The sequence below is a fragment of the Desmodus rotundus genome, chromosome 10 (genome assembly GCF_022682495.2).
Source record: "Desmodus rotundus isolate HL8 chromosome 10, HLdesRot8A.1, whole genome shotgun sequence".
Taxonomy (NCBI): Eukaryota; Metazoa; Chordata; class Mammalia; order Chiroptera; family Phyllostomidae; genus Desmodus; species Desmodus rotundus.
In genome coordinates, this window is record NC_071396.1 from 30,829,322 (window position 1) to 30,852,204 (window position 22,883).

The window sequence follows — 22,883 nt, forward strand, 5'->3', positions numbered from 1 at the left end:
GAGAGACTACGATGTGCTGTGAAGGGCCTTAAGATTCCAGGGTAATTTCACAGATGGTGATGCTATTTTATGTGCCACAAGGAAGAGAAGGCAGAAGCTTGCTGGAAGCCTAAAGTCATTTGATCATTTTGAACTGCCGCTTAGCTCAATTTAGTTGCAAACTTCTTGCTATGGTATTTTAACCCAGGGTTACCACCCTTGTTCAAAACCAACACCATGATATATGGATTTGTAAAAATGCTAAAAGTTCCTATGTTGACTTCACACTACTTCAATAATTACAGAAAAGGGGGGTCAACAATTCAAAAGAGAGAGAAAACCAATTAGAAAAAAAAAGGACAACTTCATTACTAATCAAAAGAAAGAAAAATCAAAGAAATAATCTCTGCCTGCTACATTACCAAATACATTGTTGTTAGTATTCTCAAAAAAACACTGAGAATACTGTAAAATACATGATCTAATATTTTCCTCTCGGTAGGATGGAAAGCTAGTTGGTCTGTAAAGCAGCTTGGAAACTATTATAAAGATATCAAATATTCCTAAAGCATGGCTTTTCCATTTAAAAATGTATTTGAAAATCAATCATTTGAAACACAGAAGTTTTGCCTGAAGATGTTCCTTACTGTATCATTTACTTTACTAAAATCTAAATATCCAACAATGGGGAAATGTTTAAGCAAATTATGTATATGCTCAGTGAAAATTATGCAGTTATTAAAATTAATGAACAATAATTAATATTCTCTACTAACATTCAAAAGTTCCTTTGACATACTATATGAAAAAATACTCACAGGGTCCTTCTGTAAGTATTTAAGCAAATACAAAAACAATTCTGGGAAGAAGTGTGCGTGAATTTAATTTATGGGTGCATTTTTTTTATATCAGTGTTAGCCTCACAGGATTAAATTTCTTTTAATGATTTTTTTTCTGTTCTCTAAAGTTACCGTTACGCTATTACAAAACGGTATTTAAAAGGGAAATGTATCCACATAAGTTCTTTCTCCACCCCCTACTCACTCACATTTCAGCCACAATAATATAAAGTACACCTTTGTGACATGATTCAACCTCACCTATTGCTATTTTAAATGGGGCTTTCATTTTCTCAGGGATGCTCAGGGCTGGGGCAGAAGGGCAGCCCCTTCTATAGTGCAATTAGGTAGAATAAGATTTTCCTGCTATAAAGAAAAAAAAATCCCACTATTTTCTCCAAACGATTTTGCTCTCAGAGGCAAATGAATCAACGTACAGGCAGGACTGACTTATTCCCTGACACGAAATGCATTACCTTCGGCACTATGGCTCGGACAGGAGGAAATACTCGCAGCGGATGGGCTTGTCCTTCAGTTGCCAGAGAAGAGCTGGATGATACAATAGCTCTCCACCAGCCCCAGTCCAGCGCGGTGCCCAACTCCATGTCTCCTGTTATCCGTCTGTCTGCTTCCATCCCTACTCTTAGCCTAGTGAGTTTTCAAAAGCACACTTCTCAAATCAAACTGCCTAAAACCGTGTGCCGGCATCTTCTCACAAGGACAATAAAACACAGTCAAATGGCTCACGCGTTCTCCACACGCAATAGGTAGATAAATTATGAAAATCATACATCCTCAAATGTGCAACATATATTTAGAACACATATTCTAATTGATTGTTTTGGGGAAAAGTTTGGTAGCATTTAATAAAAATTGCCGTATACTTTTATTTTGCATAGACCATTTTTTTAAAACTATTTTCCGTGCTAATGGTGCCTGAGATCGGGGAGGCAACTGCTCAGAACTGACTTCCTACGTTTCTCAGATGCGGACAGGCGTCATTCACACACTTGACAATTGGGAAAGGGAAGGCGCGGGGATTGTTCTGATGGAGAAATGATTCCTCAAACATCAGCCCTAAATTGTGCAGGGTTCCTCGCCCTCCGCTTTCCCAGAGTGCGTTTTCCTTTCCCCCACAGAGCTGTAATAGAAACTAATCTTCCCAATCTAAACATCCCGAGCCGGGTCCTTTTGTGCAGGCATCCTTTTCTGGGCTCTCGGTGCAAGACCGTGCAGTGCAGGGCCGCACGGAGCCAGCCCCTATTTACATTCGCGGGTCCCCCACTGCTCCGACCGCAGCCGGCAGACAGGCCATCCATCATCCCCCCTCCTCCCTGCGCGCGCCCAGCGCCACCGCCAATCGGGCGGCAGGTGGGGCCGCACCTGCGGGACAGCCCTCTGCTTGCCTCCGCTCTCCCCTGCGCCGCCCCGGCTGGCCGTGCCCTTGCCAGCCCCTGCGCTCTCCAAGGCCAGAACCAGACAGGTACGCTCGGGTGTGGGGGCGGTGCGCGCGCCCAGATCGCTGCTGGTGGCCAGGCAGGCAGCGGGGACATGGGAGGGGAGGACAATTCCCCCTTATCGAGCACGCCTGCCTTCATTGGTCTGCCACCCGTGTGCGTGCGCGTGTACGTGTGTGTGGCCACACGGACCCTCCCTGGGTTTAGTGTCTGAAAAGTGGAAGAATTATGATGCTTACCTTCGGAAGGGAAGCAGAAGGGAGGACACATTTTAGTGACAGAACTCGTTGCCTCTGGTCTGGTTCTCTGACAGTATGCACCCCTGGCGGAGTTTGCTGCTAACTCTAATCTCGGCCTGGCCCCTGCGTACACTTCTGGCAGCCTTCCCCCCGCCACCTGAGAGAACAATATTAAGACAACGCTGGTAACTAGTCTCTATAGGATGCAAAAACTCCCCCAAATAGAAACCTAACCCCAAATGGAAACCGAACCTAGATCTCAAGGGCCATAAACACAGATAATAACAATTCACAAAAAAGAGCTGAACCTCAAACCAGTGGGAAGCCTTCATTTTCCAGATAGGCAAACTAGTCAGGCAGCATCCACCTTGCCTGCCAGGGCTGTCCTGTGGAGGCCGCTCTATGTCCCGCTGTAGCATGTATGGATTTTATAACTGGGTTCCATGCCTCCCAAACACGGGCTTTATCGTGTAATTTGAGAACAACTGAGGACAAGCTGAATCCCCACCCCTCCCTCTTTTATGTTCTGAGAGTGTGTCTGTGTAGCCGTCAGTTCTGTCCAGGCAAGGCCTTGAAAAAACAGTCAGTCTTGCTGGTGGCGTCAAGCCTTGAAGGTTTCTCAGAAAAACATATTTCCCTGGGAAAAAGAAAAAAACAAAACAGCAAACACAGCAGCCAGCATCAAGCCCCAACCTTCCACCCCTGTCTCGCTTCGGAATCATAAATCATGGAAAGGAGAGAAAGAGAGCATGACTCCCGTTTTCCTGCCTTTAACAACTACAAGTGGCAATGCCAGAGAGGAAGGGAAGCAAACATGTGGGCCGCTGGCTGCAGGCAGAGCGTGCCCTCGGGAAGCTCCAGGTCCCTGTCCCCAAGAGCCTCTCAGGGCTAAGGAGGGGCTCTCCTCCAGGAGAGCGGTTCTCAACTCTGGCTTCATAGGAGAGCACCCTGCTTCTGTCTTTGTTGTTGTCGACATTCAGAAAGTGCCGGTGCCTAGAGCTACCTGCGGAATCTGTTGGCCTGGTGTGCGGTCTGGACAGAAGTAGCTTTTCCAGCCACTGGAGTGCACGGCTGCTGGCCCACATGCCAATTCTGTTGCTTCATGGGGTACAATCGTCACCCTTCCTTCACGCTTCACAACCCGCACCCCCACCCCAAACACACACACACACACACACACAGAGCCAACATCGGGTAAACAAAATCTTTCTCTCTCTCTCTCCTTTTTTCTGATTCATAACTCACTCATTAGCTTTCTGGCCTATTTATTGCAGGTGCTAAAAATTTATCACTCCTCTTCTGAATACCTTGAGAGCAGCTTTCATTTCTTGCTATTGATGCAGTGATGTTTTTCATTACTATTTAAAAGACTGCCTTCGGCAGGGAGGAGGGAGGGCAAGTGACAGGTATGCTGAGTACTTTTGAAGTCTGGAACATTTTGCCCAGTACTTGGAGAAATTCCTCCTTCGGCTGTGGCTTTGGTTCATCTGCACGGGGTCTACCTGAGCCTCTGCAGTTCGCCCACTGAAGTCTGGCTGCCGGTTTTGTATGAGCAGAGCATTCTTCCTGGCCACCAAAGTGGAACTGGAGTTTCTCCTTCCCTGCATCTTTCTCGCTGGCTTTCTGGGTGATGTTGCAACACTTTTCCCTGAGAGATAGATGATCTGTTCTTTGATTAGACACCCTGACCTTTTACAGGGGTTGATCATTGATCTCCATCTGGGCTGGACAGAAAGCTCTTGACCCTGAAAAGTTACCTCACGGCCAGCACCACGGGGAAATTCAATTTGTGTGGCCACGCAGCCACGGCGGCGGGACTCCTCCTCAATTAGGACTTCTCGCGTGATTATTTTAGTTTTATTAAGCAGGCAGTGGCCTCTGCTTTCCAGCTCTAGCTTTTAGTTACAGTAATCAATTTTTCAGTGTAACTGGCTGTAATTGTTGGCTGGGATATCGAGCTTTCACGGGTTTAGACATACTGGGTTCTCACGTGGGAACACACCATACCTCACAGACAGATGGGTAATAATACCATACATTAATACCTCCACACTGGTTTATGTGTGTGTGACCAAATGCAAGCATAATTATTTTTGCCCAGTAAAAGCTATTAGAGATCTATTTGGTAGGTTTTACGATCAATAGCTCCTGTGATATTTGTGTAGCAGCCACGGAATAATCAATTGAAGGTCATATAAAGTAAATTACCTTCCTCCTATAATGATTCTTTTTTCTAGATGAGAATTGGGTTTTATTATTTCATCAGGATCCTCTCCTGACGTATGGCATGCTCTGTGTGTGAGAGACAGAGATGAAAGTTGGGAGCGTGTTTTGAACATGGCATTACTATCCATTCCTTGAATTTATGCTATCGAGTTATTGAATTAGTGGATTCACACTGGAATTCCTTCAAAACCCTTTCTTATGTACTCCGTGACACAGTTAATGACAGTCTCAAGCAAATGGGCGTCTTTTGCTGCGTGGTGGAGTGAGTCACTTTGCAAAAGTCAATCTTTGTAGCTGTCTCTTTAAAGCAAATTTAGAGTTGGTTAAATGTGTTATATTGACAGTGTGACCGAGCTTCTCTCTTCAAGCCCTTTTGGAGAGTGACTGGTGAACTAAAGCAGGAGAGCGAGTCGGGAATGCTGAATACTAATGCGCTGTCCACCGGCAGCTCAAGGTGAACCTGGAGACAGGGGCAGAGTGGGAGGTGGGGCTCCACACCTGCCTTCCCGGGGGCCTCTCCCTCACCCAAGATGCCTAACCTGAATTTCAGACTTGCAGCGTGAGCCGGGACAATGGCCATGCCTCTATAAAAGATTGCAATTTGCCAACCGGAGGCATGCAATCCCCCAACTGTCTTAAAGGGACCCATTTTCGGAGTTCAGCCTTTCTTTTTGAGGGTGCAATCAGTTGTGCACTGAAAAACTGAAGCCACAGTTGGATAACTGCAGGCACAACAGGCCACGAGAGGCCTCTTTGCTCCAAATTTTGTACCTGCAACTAATTGCACTCACAGAAAATGGGAGTGTGGTAGGAGCTTTTTTAAAAATTTGGGCCAGTAAATTCTCCATGGAGGGACTCGGGGAGGAGAGAGACAATTACTCACTTTCTCAAAGACAAAGGCAGATAGAGATATCCTTTCCTCCGCACACTCCATCGGGCCCGCGGGGCATGGGTGGGAGCCAAGGCCCTGGTAGCACAAGTGCACTGATCAGCGGGGACATTGCCAGGGAATCTCTGACAGGTCGCAAAGGTACAGGAAATAATCTGTTGACAAATACAGTAGGAAAAGTATCAGTGAGCTTGTGACTATAACTTGGGATAAATTAATGAAGCATTTTAGAGTACGGGGCACTTGGTACCAAAAGGCACTTGGTTTCCTGTAAAGAAATGCTTATTATTGCTGTTACTTCTCATTTGCTTTGGGGACAGTAAATACAGAAGTTAAGACAGAGTGCCTCTAGATTTTTATCAAAAGGTAAATCAGGAGGCATTTTAAATTCATATATAACATATGTATGGATTTACGTGTGTATGAATATAGTTAGACAAATCATACGTTGTGTTTTCATACACATATATGCACCTGCATGTATACATGTGCGCATATTTTATATGCGTACTCGTATTTCATTTACGTTTTTATGAGCCTAAAAATAGGGTGGTCTGCGGTCTGGGTCAGTCCCAAGTTATTTATAGTGGCTGACCCTCTGTGGGGAGGGGCTTGTGGAGCTGAGTCACAGGGACCCCATCCCACCGTCTCTTATTCTGTACACAGTGACAATAGAGCCTGAAACCAAGAACACGTTTTGAAAGTTTGCAGGTGACCATGAATAAAGCACACAGTCTGGAGATTGGACATCAAATGTGAACCATAATGCTGGACATGTGAGACACTGTCCTTACAGAAATGGTCTGAAATGTAACCAGATCCAACTGACAAGTTTTGCAGCCACAGGAAACAGGGGCAGGCCCAGGAATTAATGAGGAATAGCACGGGAATTGTTAACAAGTAAAGGCATCCAAAGTGCCATGGCTGACCAGTTTTGGAACACCACAATGAAGGGCCAGAAGTCAGAACATTAAAAGCCCCAGGAATTGGACCTTGTCTTCTCCAGTTTACCTACCACCTCTCTATTGTCATGTGGGCATAAATCACATTTTGAAATTTGAATAGTTTTTCCCCCCATTGAATAATGCTAAAATGAATTGTTAGACTCTCCCATAAGCTTCCTTTAAAAACTGGCTCTTAATGTAAATAGGAAATTCAACAACAGAGCATTGGATGCATTTTGGTACCAATAACGGCACTTGTTTCCACCTGGGTGTATTGTCCCGGAGATGTCCTCTCCTGGGAAAATGCAGGAGAGGAGAAGAAGAGCCACTGGAAATACACATTAACCCTCAAGCACCTTGTTAAGGGCCACCCAACCTGCACCAAGACAGGACATTGGGGGTGGTACAGTATGAAATGATCTATAGGGAAAAAAAATACTACTTTTATCTCCGGAGAAAAACAGTTCTAAGAATTTGGGAAATGGACTTAAATGAGAAATATTTTCATATGTATAGAAACATATCCTATGAACTATAAAAGTTGAAAAAAAAGAGTTTTTACAAACAACAAAGACAAGCTACAAATACATCCAACTTTATAAGTAAAAAGAGCCCTATGCAAATGAGGCATTAAATGAACTGCTGTGATTGGAACACGTTGATGATGATAATGGTGACGATCATTAAAATCACAAGTTCTTTCCAAGTTTCTGTAACAACGGCACACTCTCTAGCCTCTCTTGGGACTGGTCTTGCAAACCCCAACCTTGGATCAACTCCACCATCTGCCTTCCCATACCTGCACCAGCAGCTGCACTTGGCAAATGTGGTCCGATCCTGGCTAACCTTGGTTTTGCTTTAAGAATAAAATCCCAAGCCTCGAATGAAGTCATACCACCTCCCTGCAGGTCTACTGGGTTTCCCCTGTGAAGCCGGACAATTAAAAAGTCCGTGCCTTCTCCAGTCTCCTGAAACTTCGGATGACTCTAAGCTGCCCTTGCTTCAAATGTCACTTAGAAAGTAGATGCCATCAGCTGGGAATCTCTCATCTTTTACAAAATTTTAAATATTAAAAACTCATCTACCTCGGCACTGTCTCATCTTTTTCCTTCAAAAGTGCAATGGATGAAAAAACACCTGCTGCTTTCAAAGGCCAGCCATTTCACGCAGGTTTTGAATCCCAGCCCCCGCATCCTTCTCAGGAATGTTGGGGACTTTGGTCCCTTGCTCTCCTGCATCCCATACTCTTTCTTTACTGGATCGGCTTACAAACTCAACAGCATAAATACCTAAACAAAAAAGCGAACAAACACAAATCAAACTCTATTTTTGGCAAAAGATGATAGCTGGTCTCTAATATCTTTGATCCCCTTCTCCTTTGATTAAAGAAACTATGCTTTTACCTGAGTCCATAAACACCTGTAATAGACACCGTTCTGCAGGGTCCCCAACATTCTGTACATACTGGAGGAAAATACAACAAAGCAACCCCAAACAATGTAAACGAACTGGCTTTTGAAAGAGTGATTGGAAGAGCTTTTGATAGGCATGTCCTGTTACAAGGTATTATTACCTGGGGACCTGCCATTTTCAACAGGGTAGAAACAGGGATGAAGAGCAAAAAAGGAAGATTTTACTAGAAATAAAGGTGACAGCACCGTGATTTTCTGTGGACTGTAGGGTGTCAGGGGCTACTTGGAAGACATTAAGTGTCCACAGATGAGACAGCTATTTCTGACTGGGAAACAGGGAGCAGCCACTCAGAATTTGCTACTGCAGGGGGAGAAAAAAACAGTCTTGATAAAGAGGTTCAGGGAAGAATCCAGTTGAAGCTGAGAATAGAATTACTGGAGGCAGGTGAGTTTAGTCATGGAAAAAGGATTTTGTCCTGGGAAGGAAGGCAGGCTGATGGCCAGAAAGGACTGAGTGAACTCAAGACTGTAACTGGGTGAATGATGTTAACTGACTTTAGAAATACCTGAATTTGGAATTTTGCAGAATCTCAAGTAGCCTGTGTCGTGAAGGTGTGTCGCACTGGCTTCCTGAAGGCCCAGCACCCACTGCCCGTTTCACTACGCACGCCTGCTGCCCACTGGCTGACCCATTTGCTAGTGTCCTCCTCCACTTCTTCTGGCTCCCCTTCCTCGCAAGTTCCTGCTCTTACAAGTGCAAGTGTAAGGATTTGGGTTTAAAATGTCATCTGAGTGGTAGTCTTCACGCCTATGAAGTCATGGGAAAAGATTAAAATTAACACTCCCATTGACAGATGACCTTTAGTGAAATCGAGAACAATTTCCACAAACTGGACAGTTGGCCCAAAAAAGAGAAATCAATCTCTCACCCCCTGCTATGCCATCAAAATATAAGTTGAAAGGTCCTTTCTTTGCATTTCCCTTCCCCCCGCCCCCCGCCCCCAGCTCCCCACACCCACCAGCTCCCATGAGAATGACCACTTGGGCTCTTTAACAATAGGATATGTAGCTGGAGATTTTTTTGAGGCTGTCAGAATTCAGTTACTGCTTCTATTTTTTGCAGATTAACACCTATCTTTTTCACATTGACAAGAATTCTTCATCTCTCAGAAAAAGATAAGGAGACTGGGGACAAGTCTCCTTAAGGAGACAAGTACTGGGGACACGGAATTGGACAGCCGTGGGGAATGGCCTTAGATGATTTCAATGAGGGGACCCTATGCCTACGAGAAGGGTCCTTCAGAGGAGAGGTCCACCCCGTGGGGTGTAGTTTTTATATAGATTGCTGGATCACATGCCAGGCAGTAGGATTAGGGCATGATCCAGTTTTGTCTGGCTGAGTCACTGGTATTAAACACTGGGAATTAGGGCTGGGCCGTTGGCATGAAACTGACACCAGCAAAAACTCTTAGAAGAGGTTTTTACTTGTGGTCCGTGAGTGGGGTGCAAAGGGCCCCACCTAACACTGGTTCTGGATTGAGGGCATGCTGGAGGGTGCTGGGTACAAGGAAGAAATGACAGCAGGACCAAGAAAACTCTAGCGCTAAGGCAATACGTGGCATATGGTCTTGGGCAGAACCAGAAAAAAAAAAATCTAAGAACAGTATGACTTGATCAGTAAGTCACAAGAAGACCTGGAGTAGGAGAAACTCAGTGTTCCCCTGTGGGTTTCTCCTCTGCCCTCACTCAAGGAAAACAGCAATGCCAGAAATACGCTGAGGTTTGGGTGCCGTTAGTTTTTGTCTTGTTTTCTTTTCAAGTGTCAACTCACTGCTTCCTCTTCTTTCTCTACTCGTATCAGCCTCCTTATCCAGAGCGAGATGGATGAATTCCCTCAGAATAATCCTTCCATACGTCTTCAAGCACAGACACTGTTAGACAAACGCAAACCTATGATTCTGTGTGGGAGCCTATGGAGGGTACACGTGTGTATTCACCTGCTTTTCCAAAATGGGCTGTACTTCCTGCAAAAGGGCATGGCAATTCTTCATGAAATTTCATCTGAATCATCTAACATAATGCTATTTTTTCCCTTTGTAGTGGTTGTAGTATAGTTCATGGCATAAATGTACTGGGCTTACATTTTTTTTCCTTTTTCTTTTCTTTTTCTCTTCTTTGCCTCTATGAAGAGTGCTATAGCAAACATCCCCCATACAAAGTTGGGCAAAAATGAGTTTATAGTTGTGAGTATGCAAAACATCAAGTTTATTTTTGTATTATTATTCCCTAATTATTGTATTATTTGCCGCACAAACAACTGTAAACCTACTTTTGCCCAGCTCTGCACTGTCTAAAGAAGGCTTTTATTTCTGGAGGTGGATTCCTAAGAAGGGGGCTGCTAAATGGAAGGATGCATGTATTCTTAATTTAAAATAGGCTATCAGATTGCTTTTCTAGAATGCAAAAAGTCTTCACATTTCTACCAACTCTGGGTGAGTATACCTTTTCCTGCACATTCCTGCCACCAATACATGATATAGCTTTTTTTTGTTTAAGAAAATTGCCACCTTGATGAATATGAAGAGATGCTTCACTCTTTTGCTATTTTTATTCTCCTGCTGCCATGCGACTTTGCCCTCTTTGTGTTTGTTCGGGGCCATCTGGACCGGCCCCTCTGCTGGCTTCCCACAGCCCAGGCTCATTCTGTTTGTCTCCATCCTGACGGTCTGTAAGAGCTCTTGGTCTGCATCAGCTATTAACCCTTTTTCTCTATTACCTCTCTCACAAAAAAAAGAATCTGTGGGTTTTTTTTTTTTAAGAGGCAGAAGATAAAAGGGTCTGAAATTCATTCAAAAATGAAAACGCTCAAAACATTCTCTCTTGGAAAGATTTGCATTTTAATTGGTATCAAGCCTGCAAAGAATGAAGGTCTCAGAGATACTTCTAATCATCAAGGAAAGGGTATAAATCAAACCTCCCTGACGGCTTGTTTGCTGCAGGTATGTAATCTGCATGCACTGCCGTAGCTGGGTGCGTGAGGGTGCTGAAAAGCTGACTGTGTGCTGTGTTCAGAGTTACAGTCTTGCAGTGGAGGAGGGGCCGGAGCAACATGCCAAGGAGAGCACCTTAGTGGACGTTTTGTTTGGTTCTGTTCCCAGTTTCTTTATTGTGGTAAAATCCATATAACATAAAAGTTTAAACGGTCCAGCTTGCTCCAGTGGCAGTAAGTACATTCACAGCATTGTGCCATCATCTCCGGCCTCCATCTGCAGGACTCTGACATCAGGCCACAGCTAAACTCTGTCCCCATAACGCCGAACTCCCCACGTCCTCCTCCTCGGCCCCTGGCAACCACCATTCGACTTTCTGTCTCTCTCGGTTTCACACGGTACTTGTCTTCCTGTGACTATCTTTTTTTCACAACACGTAATGTCCTCAGATTTTATGCATATCGTGACATATGCCAGACTTCTTTCCTTTTCATGGCGGAGTAATGTTTCACTGTATTTAGAGACACTGTGTGCATTCATTCGTTCATTCATTCATTCACTCGCCCATGGACAATTAGGTTGCTGCCGTGTTTCAGCTGTTGTGGATAAGGCTGCCATCCATATGGGTGTGCAACTGTCTCTTCAAGGCCCTGTTTCCAACTTAGGTATATCCCAGAAGTAGAATTGCTAGGTAGAATAGTTATTCTATTTCTATTTTTTTTTGAGGAACTGCCATAGTAGTTTCCATGGTGGCTACACCATTTTACATTCCTACTAAGAGTATGCAAGGGTCCTGATTTCTCCACATCCTTGCCTACAAGTTTTATTTGCTGGGATTTTTTTTTTTTTGCAGGGGGGATGTAGTAGTCACTTTAATGAGTATGAGGTAGAATCCTATTATACTTTTGATGTGTATTTCCCTCATGATTAGGGATATTGACCAACTTTTCATGTCCTTAGTGGCCATTTATAACTTCTCTGGAAGGACCCTTTGTTTTGAGGTTGCCATGGACTTGATCCCACAAAGAGAGCTGACTTTCAGTTCTCTCAGACTCCTAGAAAACACATCCTCCATATTCCTAGGGGACGCAGACTATCTGGCAGAAGAGTGCTGATCTTTGCCCGGATGATTTAGAGGCCACAGAGGCATCCTGAAACGGCACAGCCCCTCCCCGCCACCCAGTGAAAACAACAACAGAGGTGGCTGGGCAAAGCCCTTCCTGGATGTCCGTATCCCATGGCTACAGACCCCGGCTGTGGGCACCAGAGTGGGCTGTACCACTCACCACACACACACACACACACACACAGGCAACTTGGATATGGCGCAACTTTATGCAATGGACCTGGACTTGCCTCTCTGTAAGAGTAGGAAAATGCCTCCTAGCTATTCCTAGAATCAAGCATTGAATGTTGTTCAGCGGGTTGTTCTGAAATGCATTTAAAATCTTACAGGAACGTTACTGCTGTGGCAGCTTATCAGAGAGGGCCTGGTTTCATTCTGTGGGTTGGCGAACCCTGAGGAGCCCTCCGTAGTCAAGGGCTCCGCACCTGCAGATTCAACCCACTGCGGATCGAAAGTATTTGGAAAGAGAAAGTTCTATGGTTCCTGACGTGTACTAGCTAGGCTTGTGATGGTTGTATCTGTACTGAACGTGTACAATATTTTTTTCTTGTCATTATTCCTTAAGCAATACAGCCTAACAGCTATTTACATAGCATTTGGATTGAGTTAGGTAGTACTCTAGGGATGATTTAAAGTATACGAGAGGATGGGCACATGTTATTTGCAAATACCATGCCATGGTGTATAAGGGACTTCAGCTGCCACAGGCTTGGGTATCCGCCTGAGGTGCTGGAACCAATCCCCCAGTGAACACAGGGAGGTGACTGTAATCACTACATCCCTTTGTTGAGTGAGCATAAGATGGCATCTTAATTTTGGTTTCTTAAATAAGTTTACACATGATTAAAACGTCCCCTTCAGTAATGATGGGAGAAGGGAGAAACTTAGCCACGGTAGGATATCCTACTCAAAGGTATGATTCCTAAGATAAGATGTTGAGCCATGGAAGCTGCTCCCTCCTTCCCCGATACAAACTTGCAGGAAGTGCCTGCAGATGAGCTACCACGGGCCTGCAGATGGCCCGTGAATGAAGACCAGCCTTTCACAGATGAGACCTGCGGTCCTGGGGCAGGCGGCTGAGCAGGCCGAGCCCATGCCAGACCCACGAACCATGGCCGGCAATGTTCTCTCCACCTCCTCCTCATGGCAGCCAGGTGCTTTCTGCATCCAGAAAGATTATTTTTTGCCATTTACATCACATTTTTTTTACATTTGGAAAATATAAGTAATACAAATTAAATCTGCCAGTAGGCCAAGTGTGTTATGAACCATAACAATGCTCTGAAAAATTTGAGCCGAGAGGGTATTTTGGTTTTGAACAAGTATTATAACGCAGGCCAATATGGCTTCCAGATTTGAACTTCCAAAAACACAGTGACAATTCATCGCATCCCTTGGTGGATAGATGGAGCGATTCCCACCCCTAGGATGAAATAAAATTTCTAGGAAAAATCAGAATCGGCTAGCACATTTCACCTCTGGAGGGCAAGGGAGGAGGAAAGACACAATAGGGGTCATGAAAATGTTGTAATCTGTAAGTCATCAAAAACCTTTCTCTATGTTTTATAAATTCTCATCCAGCTACATAAACTTCACTAGACACAAGGACAGCCTCCATGAGAAAGAAAAAAAAAAAAAAACAGAATAGAACTAGGGACCACTTTAATGGCAAAGTGGTCGTAAACCAGTGTATTGGAATTTCATCAATATGACATCATTCCCAGTTTGCCAGGGGAGAGCCCCCCCTCCATTTCCCTTCCCTCTCTTCCTCGTTCTCATCCCCTTTCCTCTTAGAGAGATGATAAAGCTGCCCGGGCTGCACAGAAGGATAATAAAAACCTGTATCCCTTAAGCTGAATTCAGCCCATTGAACTGCACAAACAGCAATAAGGAAAACAAAGCTAGCAGGAAACGTTTGCACACAGCATCTGTTATGATCACATAACCACGAGACAGCTGTTTAATCCCAACTGTTAACATAAGATCATTTGTGTGTTTGAAGAGCAGTCCCATTTGGATTTCTCCCTTTATTTATTTATTTTCTGGCTTTTCCAAGAGCGAGGCTTTCTCAGCTGTAGGATGCGATTGGTGTTCTCTGGCTTTCTCCCCTTTCACCCTGGGCTTCCGAAACGGTGCGGTTTTCTAACTATAAATACTCAGAGGGGAGAGAGGACGGCTGTGTGGTCTCCTAGCTGAGCAGGGCATGGCCCTTCCCCAGCCTTTGGGACCTGCTTTGTTCGCTCCCTCAGAACATTCATAAGCTATTCTGGTCAGATGGGAAAAGGCCCTCCCATGAAACGCGTCTGGTGGTCCCAGCCAGATTCTGGTCGGACTTGAGTTTTCTCAGCACCACCCAAGACTGGAACCAATCCCTGTCAAGTTCAGTTCCAAACCCCAAAACAAAGTCATTAGGCTCGTGATCGCTTCGCAAGGGTCAGGGAAGGATGTCAGCAGTTTGGGTGGCCTGGTTCAGTGCCCACTTTGCAGGCCTGAGCGGGGTGCCTTCGATGGCTAGGGACGGTGAGTTTCAAAGTCCTACTTTTTCTTCTTCTTCTTTTTTCTATTTACATCAGACCTCACTGCCTGCAGGCTCCCCACATGCTCAGCAGAGAATATGCATGTTTCACAGTTGAACTGTGGCCAACATGTCACAGGAGCAGTTGAGGCCAGTGACGAGCAGAACAGAGCTGACCGAGTGGCCTGGGTGAGGGGCAGTGGCCACGTGCATTCAGACAAGCACTAACCTTGAAGGCTGCCTGACCTTAGTGTGGCATAAATCCTCCTTCAGCTCCTCCGTTAGGTATTTCCTCTCAGCAAATCTTCCATTTGGATCCCAACATATAATAACATGTGTAATATTACGTTTATCTTTCAGGAAAGTTAAAAGCCGGAGTCCTTCTAAAACTTTGAATAAATGTCTTACATCTGATTCTTAGAACAAGTTCATTTCTAGGTCATAGGAACCTTGGGGGTGTAAGGGACTTTTTACTTCCCTCTCATTTTCTTTTCTTTCTTTGGTTAATGCTGAAGTTTAATTTCATTGAATTTTCAACTTTTTCAAAGTATAATTGAAAAAGAAAAGTTTTATGCATTTAAGGTGTACCACTTGCTGTTTTGATATGTATACACACTGGGAAGCGATCACCACAATAAAACTAATTAATATTTTTAAGTTTCAAAAAAATAGAAGTTGTTTAAGAGGAATTGACATCTGTTTGAAATGAAAAATATCACAGTAACAAAATGTGAATCACCTCTGAATTTCTGCTGAGCCAAACGGCCTCTCTTATTCTCTCGTGTGGCTCCAAGTCCTCACAAGAATTGCTTTATTTTCCTTTACTGTCCCTCAAAGAAAACTTAGGAGATTTATATAGACATCAGTTTTCAGAGATTCAGTAAGAAAAACAAAAGAAGTTATGGTAGCAGTCAAAGCATATTGACTACCAATGTTGGAAAACTTTAACTGTGTAGGTTAGTCTACAGTGCAACTCATTATCCCCTCTAGAGAAAAGGCTGCTACCTCTAGCATGACATTCTTTATCGCACAGGGAAAGTCTGCAGCCCTCTGCGGTGGGTGAGGGGAGCCACTGTGGTCCCTGAAGATTGTGAACATTCATCTCACTGCTCAACTTCCCTTCTATGGGGCAAAATCACCCACACATCAATGGAAGAAAATCCTCTATCGACTGATTCATTTCCCTGTTTTGTTTCTGCAGCGAGACGGGATATCCTGAAAGGTGGTGAAAAGGGAGGGAAATTCAGTACTATCCGTTTCTGATTTGCCATTATTATTATTATTGTTATTTCCACTCTCGGGATGATATTCTATTTGTCTACTGATTTTCATATAGGACACCTATTTTGGGTGATTTTTTTTTCTCTCCCTTCCCATTCTACCCTAGTTAAAACATTACTCTTGGTAAGGATGTGGAAGAAAGTTTCTCTTTGCTCTAAAAGCAAATCATGTCATTTACTATTTGTTACTTTTTCCTAAAGCTACGTCATCAAATTGGTATTATGTATCCTAAGTTGACTGAATACAAGCCCTGGTGTAATTTATTTGTTTCATGTAAGCATGGAACCAGAGAAATAGCTTTGATTGATTTAAGAAGAAGAGAAATGACCCAAGTGCAGAGAGAGAAATTCTGCTGTCAGAGCAAGCAGGTCAAAGTTCTGCATATCTCTTAGGTGCTCATGAGTCAGCCGAAACCGGGAAATAAATACCCCACTGTTTTGTGCTCCCCCCTCCCCCTGTTACTGCTGTAACAGGAAACATCGGTGAGAGGAAGACGTCTGAGGAACACTGGCCTCCCAGCTGGACACTGACTAATTCACGTACCATGCCCACCTCACCAGGACACTTAGTCCCTGTGAAAAGAACCAGACGCATCTACCGTAGCCCCAGGAATATTTGAAACTGGCCGCATGTATTTCTGAAACTTCAGCTGAACACTCAAGAGTTTTAGAAAAGTACTTGTCTGGGTTACCAGGCTTTGTGGAATTTCTGTCCAGTAGAAAATGCTACAATTTCAGGCAGGATATGTCGCTGAAACGAAACTGGAGGATTTTTCCTGAGTGATACACTTTTGTGCTCCACCAAACATAAGACGGCGCTTGGGGAACGACTATTCACTGGGGAATCGTGATTTTACAAACAAACCCACTTGAAAAGAGGACAGGTAGAAAGGAAACAGTGTTGCATCAGAGGGAGCGAAGCTCTGCGAAATTATCCAATTCTAAATTCACTGGAGACGTCATGTGGCAGGGTAGAGCCTCCCAGTGCGAGGGTCTTCTTCCTTTTTGCGTACTAGGACGTGCAGAGGGGCAGCCCCTCTCAAACCGTGCATGTTGAGTGGGAGAAACCCACAAACACACCCGTGGGCGAATCGACACTGGAAGTGCAGTTTAGAAATGCGGACAGTAACCGGTAGGAAGCTACAAATTTGCAGGTCCTGCTCCACCTTCCTTGACCATGCAACCCAGCCTTTCCCACATGGGATGGTCCTCATCTGCCTCCCTCCCAAGTCTGTGGTGGTGGCATCCACTTCCCCCTCCTCCTGTCTGTCCACCTGACTCCTGGCTTCTCCAGGGTCTGGGTCCCGGGCTTGTGCAGCTGTGCCATTCTGGGTTCCAACCTGCCTTTTTCTCATCTGCATTCCCTTCAAGGTGAAAGCAGAGGCCCCAGGAAGACTTTGCTTACCCCATTGTTTACTCCTCTGAGTTTTCATACTATATACCAATGTTCCTCATGGTTCTCAATAATGAGGTCTACCTGCGAACTTATTCCACACCCTTTGATATAAGACACAGGGAGTAACATTAGAAGCACCCCAAACGTTTTGGAAGGCTTGTATCTCTGTTAAGTTTGGAAAAAGACAACTGCTTGCAATCACCTCCAAATTGTTGGGTTGTGGCCCCGCTTCATTCCCTCCGCGAACCATCCCCCGGCCTCCCACCCAGCAGCAGCACGTTCTATGGGGACAAATGGAAGGTCTGTCCGAGTGGGCTCCTTCCCATTGTCCTTGGGGGTCTGATCAGTCAGGAGCCAGCGCAACAGGCAGGGTAGACTTCATTTCACTTGTTCGACATAGTCCAGGGAGCATTTTATACCTTGAAACATGTATTTGAAATCTGTTCACTGGTTTGACTGCTTTCTGATTGTTTAAAAACTGCATTGATGGGATTGATTGGGCATTTGGGCATTGACAAGAGCAAGATCCTTTGGACTAGGAGTTGAAGTATGTTTAATATTTCAAAAGGCTTTTCATTGAGCAAAACTACTTTGAAGAAATCGTCTGATTAAGCATTTTATGCAATCAGAAAAGAAAACTTATGCCACCCCATTTCTGATACCTCATTCCCTCAAACAACTGGAGTGGTAAATTGAGGCAATTATTCCAAACACCTTTCTTTAATTATAGGGATTGTCTAGGTAAGCAGTTTGGGGCCCACATTTTTGCAATAATTATCTTAATTTGCACTTTGTTTTGGATGGGAAGATACATACTTAGCATGCTGGTCACTTATAATTTTGTACCTGAACTCTGTAGCTAAAACATTTGAAAACAGAAATGTGTCCAAACGCTATGTAATACCACTAACTTGATTTTTTTAAACCTTACATCCTTTTTAATTTTTTCTCAACTTTCCTATACTAAGCAGGCATTGCATTTACAATTTGAAACAAATGAGCATATCAAACATTACATTAAAATGAAATGCCTTGAATTAACCTGCCGTGGTTTTTGCTGTGTGGTCTGGGACGGGAGAGGGTTCCAGCCATCTTTGGCAAATGCGATTTGTCACAGAGCCCTTCGGGTAACATGCGGTACCTGGCCACTTCCTCACTTTAAAGGCCGCACCGCGTATCAGGAGCCTTTCTAGTTCGATACACTCCGAGATCACTCGCACATGTGTACGGCTGATCTCTATCAGCAGAGTGTTCGCTTCAAGTGAGCTGTCTTCCTGGTCTGTCCCATGGGCCTTGCTCTTTCCAGCTGAAGAAGACAGCCTGGTCCTCCTCTTGGCCCATCTCTCATCCCTTTAATGAAGCAAGAAGAACAGCAGCAAGGATAGGAATCACTTTAAATGGCTGTAATGAAGGCAGGTCCTCGGCACCATCTAGCTCTGCGTTAGGCAGTGCCTTCTTCACGTTATTGTATTTAGAGTCCAAAAAGCCAATCTGCAAGACGAGAAGTATGACCCCCACGTGGCTAATGAGTAAGACTGAGGCTTGAACAGGGTGTCTTGTGCCCAAGTTCACGGAGCCAAGAAATGCAGACATGAAATTTGAATCTGCGTCTGTCTGACTCCCAAACCTCCACGTTTCCTGTTTCTATCACACAGTCTGTGGTGCCATTGGAAGCAACCAGAAAGGCCCCGGAGGGAAATAAGAACTTTTCAGCTGTCTCTCAAACCAAGGAAGACTCCTTCTGCGCAGTTCAACAAACTCTACCTGCCACTTACTACTGAATATTTAAAAACCAGCAGCGGAAACTGGAGACGTGCCCAGGCCAGTGAAAAACAAAACTTTCTCCCAGAGAAGTGCACCTCAAACATCCTTTTCTTCCGGAACTCGCTTGGAGGTGGGGCCTGTTTTGCCCTTTGTTGTTAGGGAAAGGAAAGCATACCCTAATTACTGAACTAATTTTGGGCTAGATATTACACTTTTACTCTTCTATATATATGTACTTCTCACACCAAACCTGTGGTGTCAATTCCTGCTTGAAAAACAAGTATCACTCGGGGTAAGGAACTTACTCAAGGTCGTGTGCTAAGAATCCACAGGTGGTTTCAAACCCCAGTCCTTCTGTCTCCATAATCTGTGTGTTCACTTTCTACAGTACAGAGGTCCTCAAGCGGCCCCTCCTGATGTTTGGGGCAGAGTAATTCTTTGTTGCCTGGGTATGTGGGGAGGGCGTGGGAGGGCTGTCAGTGTGTTACAGGATGTTTAACTGCATCCCTAGCTTGTGTCGACTACTAGATGCCACTCTCAGAAAACTGTGATAACCAAAAATAGGTAAAAACGTCTTCAGACTCTGCCAAATATCTCTTGGAAGAGGGGAGGAGGCAAAAAATCACTCCCAGTTGAGAACCACAATTGTACTACTTATATCCAAATTGATCCCTGAAGAGAAAAATAATTAAGTGGATTGGTCTTTGTACATTATAGTTCATGGGAATTTACTTATTTGTGTTATTGTTCCTGGAGTGAGTTATAGATTTGGAATAATAAAAACCTGGATTTTGAGAGAACACAATATTCCCCTCGGTTAACAGTTATACCTACGTATCTCCTAGAATGAGGGAGAAAAATAATAGAAGAGGTCTGATTTAATTAGATTAAATTAGATAGGATTTTGTGAAAATTCAGAATTTTTCTCCTAGTTATCTACCCAACCACAATGAAGGAAAAGTTGTTCATATTCACCCAATCGGATCTAAAAGCACTGAATAAAGACAGTCTTTGAAGAGATTCTGAAATCTATTTCCCACTTCAGAGCTGAGAAGCAGCCCACAGAATACGCTCTTATTTGTAAAAAGCCAGAACAACGGAGCCTACGAAAATATTACAACCGCCCGGCCTGGGGAGAAAGCCAGTCTTCACGAAGACTCGTATCTCACAACATGGTAAGTGGCTGCCTCCCGCTATGAATGAAACGGCAATTTCTACAGAAAGAGAAATGATGACCCAAAGCCCAGGTGAAAGAAAAAGGAGACTAAAACGTGGCCTTCAGAGCTTCGCAAAAAGCGCCCGTGCCTCCCAGGTTATATTCCCAGCGGCACCACCGGTACCTGCGCCCCTCTTTGCCAACGTGAGTCAGCCGCAACATCCGCCTTTATCTCGCACACCGGCCCCGCCCGCGGGGTCTTTAGCCTTTCATATCTCCGCGGGGCTGGACAGGTCCCTATCAGGCAGGGCTCTGACAACACAGAGCCATTCAAGTTTCCCCCTGTGACCTGATCCCATCAACACTCCGATACTGGAAAGACGCCATAAATACTGTGCGCTCATTCTGAAGCATGGAATAAAAGGTCTTTACAGGAAGTTACTATCAACGGTCTGCCACCAAAGGGGTCAGGGCTCTGCTTCCTCCCCCGCCCTGGCCATGGGAGTCACCCTGGCCAGGCTGGGACAGGTGAAGGGGCTGTGCAAGGAGCAAGCCCTACAGAGCCTTGGCGGGGTGGGGGAGCACTGGGGTGTCCTCCTACCATTCATGACCAAGATGTCTCCATTGTCCCCAGGTCCTGCACAAAGGGTACCTGCAGGAGACCCAAGGGAGGGGACAGAGCAGAGAGGAAAATGTTCCCCTGCAGAGAAATGTGACACTGAGTCCTTCAAACCCAGAACTGAAAACCCTCAAAACTTCCTCTGCCCCAGGTGGACTGCTTGGCCCTTGCCCCCAACTGTCCGGCCCTGTCCCCAGACCCTGAGCACCAAGGCTGTCCTTCTGGAAACTGGCTTGCTGAAGGAAAGTTAACTTGGCACTCCTCTTAAGTATTGACTATCTGTCTTAAGGGTGAGGGCTGTAAATTCTCTCTCCTAAGATCCAAGTCGATTTGTTATCAAATCAGGCATTGAGAAGCTGATTCATTGCTATTCAGCGCTAGGCTGATTTATATGCAGAATGTAAAACAGATGCCTTATGTGATACATATTTATGGTGAGTGCTGTTCTAGGAAGATTTATTACGGATTCCTTTGTCGGGGTTTGCATGAGCAGAGCCATGACGACTTGTATTTCCTCTCAGCTGCCAATGCCAAACTCATTAAAAAGAGGTGTGACTATTAATATACATTGTAATACTGACAGGCTCTAATTTATAACACCCTGGCTGCTTGGAGTGCTCTCCTGACTGGAGAGGTGGTTTTCTGCATTGCCTTCTCTGGAGCTAAATGGTACAAATGGAGAGATGTCTATTCTCTCTCGCACCTTCCCTCTTCTCTCTCTCTCCCCGTCTCATGGGTCTTTGTCTTTTCCAGTTGTCTATGTCAAGTCACAATCTTCTGGGGGAAAAGAAAATTCTATGGTGATCTCTCATGTCCTTCTCCTCCAGGTCAAACATGCCAAGACTTCACAGCACAGTAGAGCTGCGCTTTAATGCCAGGCTCTTGTCCTTGCTGGTGCAGTGTCTGTCCAGGTCGAGTGAGCAAGGGAGAAGTTTGGAGTGACCACATCACACATTCTGGGCAGTGACCGTGTCTGACACGAGCGAGGCTCTCGGGTTGAACAGCGTGGGTTGCTGTGTGCACAGAGATCAGAAATCCACTGCCCAGGGCAGCATCGGGGGTGGGGCAGGAAGCACAGGACTAACAACGGGCCTCTGCAGCAGAGGGGCCCCCTGGTGAGAAGAGGATGCAGGTAAATGCAGTGTTACCTGGAAGGCCTGGCCAGAGAGCCTGGCCCTGATGAGAAGCCCTGCCCCCGGGAAGCGGTTTGACCAGTGGGCTTGGGTGCTGTGAGAGTAATGGACACAAGACAGATGGTGCCGGGGAAAATAGCCTTTCCTCCTGCCTAATTTTGAGAGGAACTACTTCCCAGAGAGAGAGAGAGAAGGTGCACATCACACTGGTTTTGATTTCCGCGACGGGAGCCCCTGAAAAACCCCTGCCGGAGATGACACGGAGCATCGCCGCATATAAACGTGCTTTTAATGATTCCATGGGAGGGTGTTTTGGCTGCAATCGATTCCTGTTGAATCTTAACAAGTTGACTGACAGACACAGGACAAACGCACGGGCATCCCTACCTCTTCGGGATGCAGGGCTCAGAACGAATGGGTGAGGCAGGTGAGGCACCCAACACCCAGCGATCAGATAAGCAGTATTAGCATGCAGTGTACTCATAAATACAGATCCATGCAGAAACCCGTCGTGAACAAAATATCAAAATTTAAAGTAGAGGCAAAGATTGTTGTGACTGGGACTGGAGAGGCTCACCTGTAGGTATCCCGCTGTCTTTATTTAAAATGCCCATAGGCCTCACTTACTGCACTCTCTCTCATCCTAGGCGAGAGGAGGAAACCCTTGCTCGGGGCTCCACTTACTCAGTAAAAAACATTCCCTAGTAAGTGAAGAGAACAGCAGGGCGGGGGAGGAGGGATATTTGAAAACCAAAGAATGACTTTAAAATGAGGCCACCCTGCACCTCTTTTAAAATCAACTCAGTAAAAAAAAAAAAAAAAAAAAAAAAAAAAAATCAACTCAGTGCCATGTCCCCAGAGTCCTTCTCACCTGCAGCTGATTTCCTCTGATAGCCAATTAATGGGGGTTTAAAAAGAT

At 45.0% G+C, this 22,883-nt stretch overlaps 1 protein-coding gene across 1 annotated transcript in view; it reads left to right on the forward strand.

Annotated features, from left to right (window-relative positions):
• Positions 1 to 1,304: 1,304 nt before the first annotated feature.
• The window catches only part of LOC128779344 (uncharacterized), a 37,022-nt gene continuing 15,443 nt past the window's right edge, over positions 1,305 to 22,883 (forward strand). Inside the window, exons 1-2 of the mRNA XM_053912232.2 lie at positions 1,305 to 1,437; positions 2,018 to 2,301. Coding sequence (XP_053768207.1) covers positions 1,305 to 1,437; positions 2,018 to 2,301 — 417 coding nt within the window. The remainder of the gene's footprint in view (positions 1,438 to 2,017; positions 2,302 to 22,883) is intronic.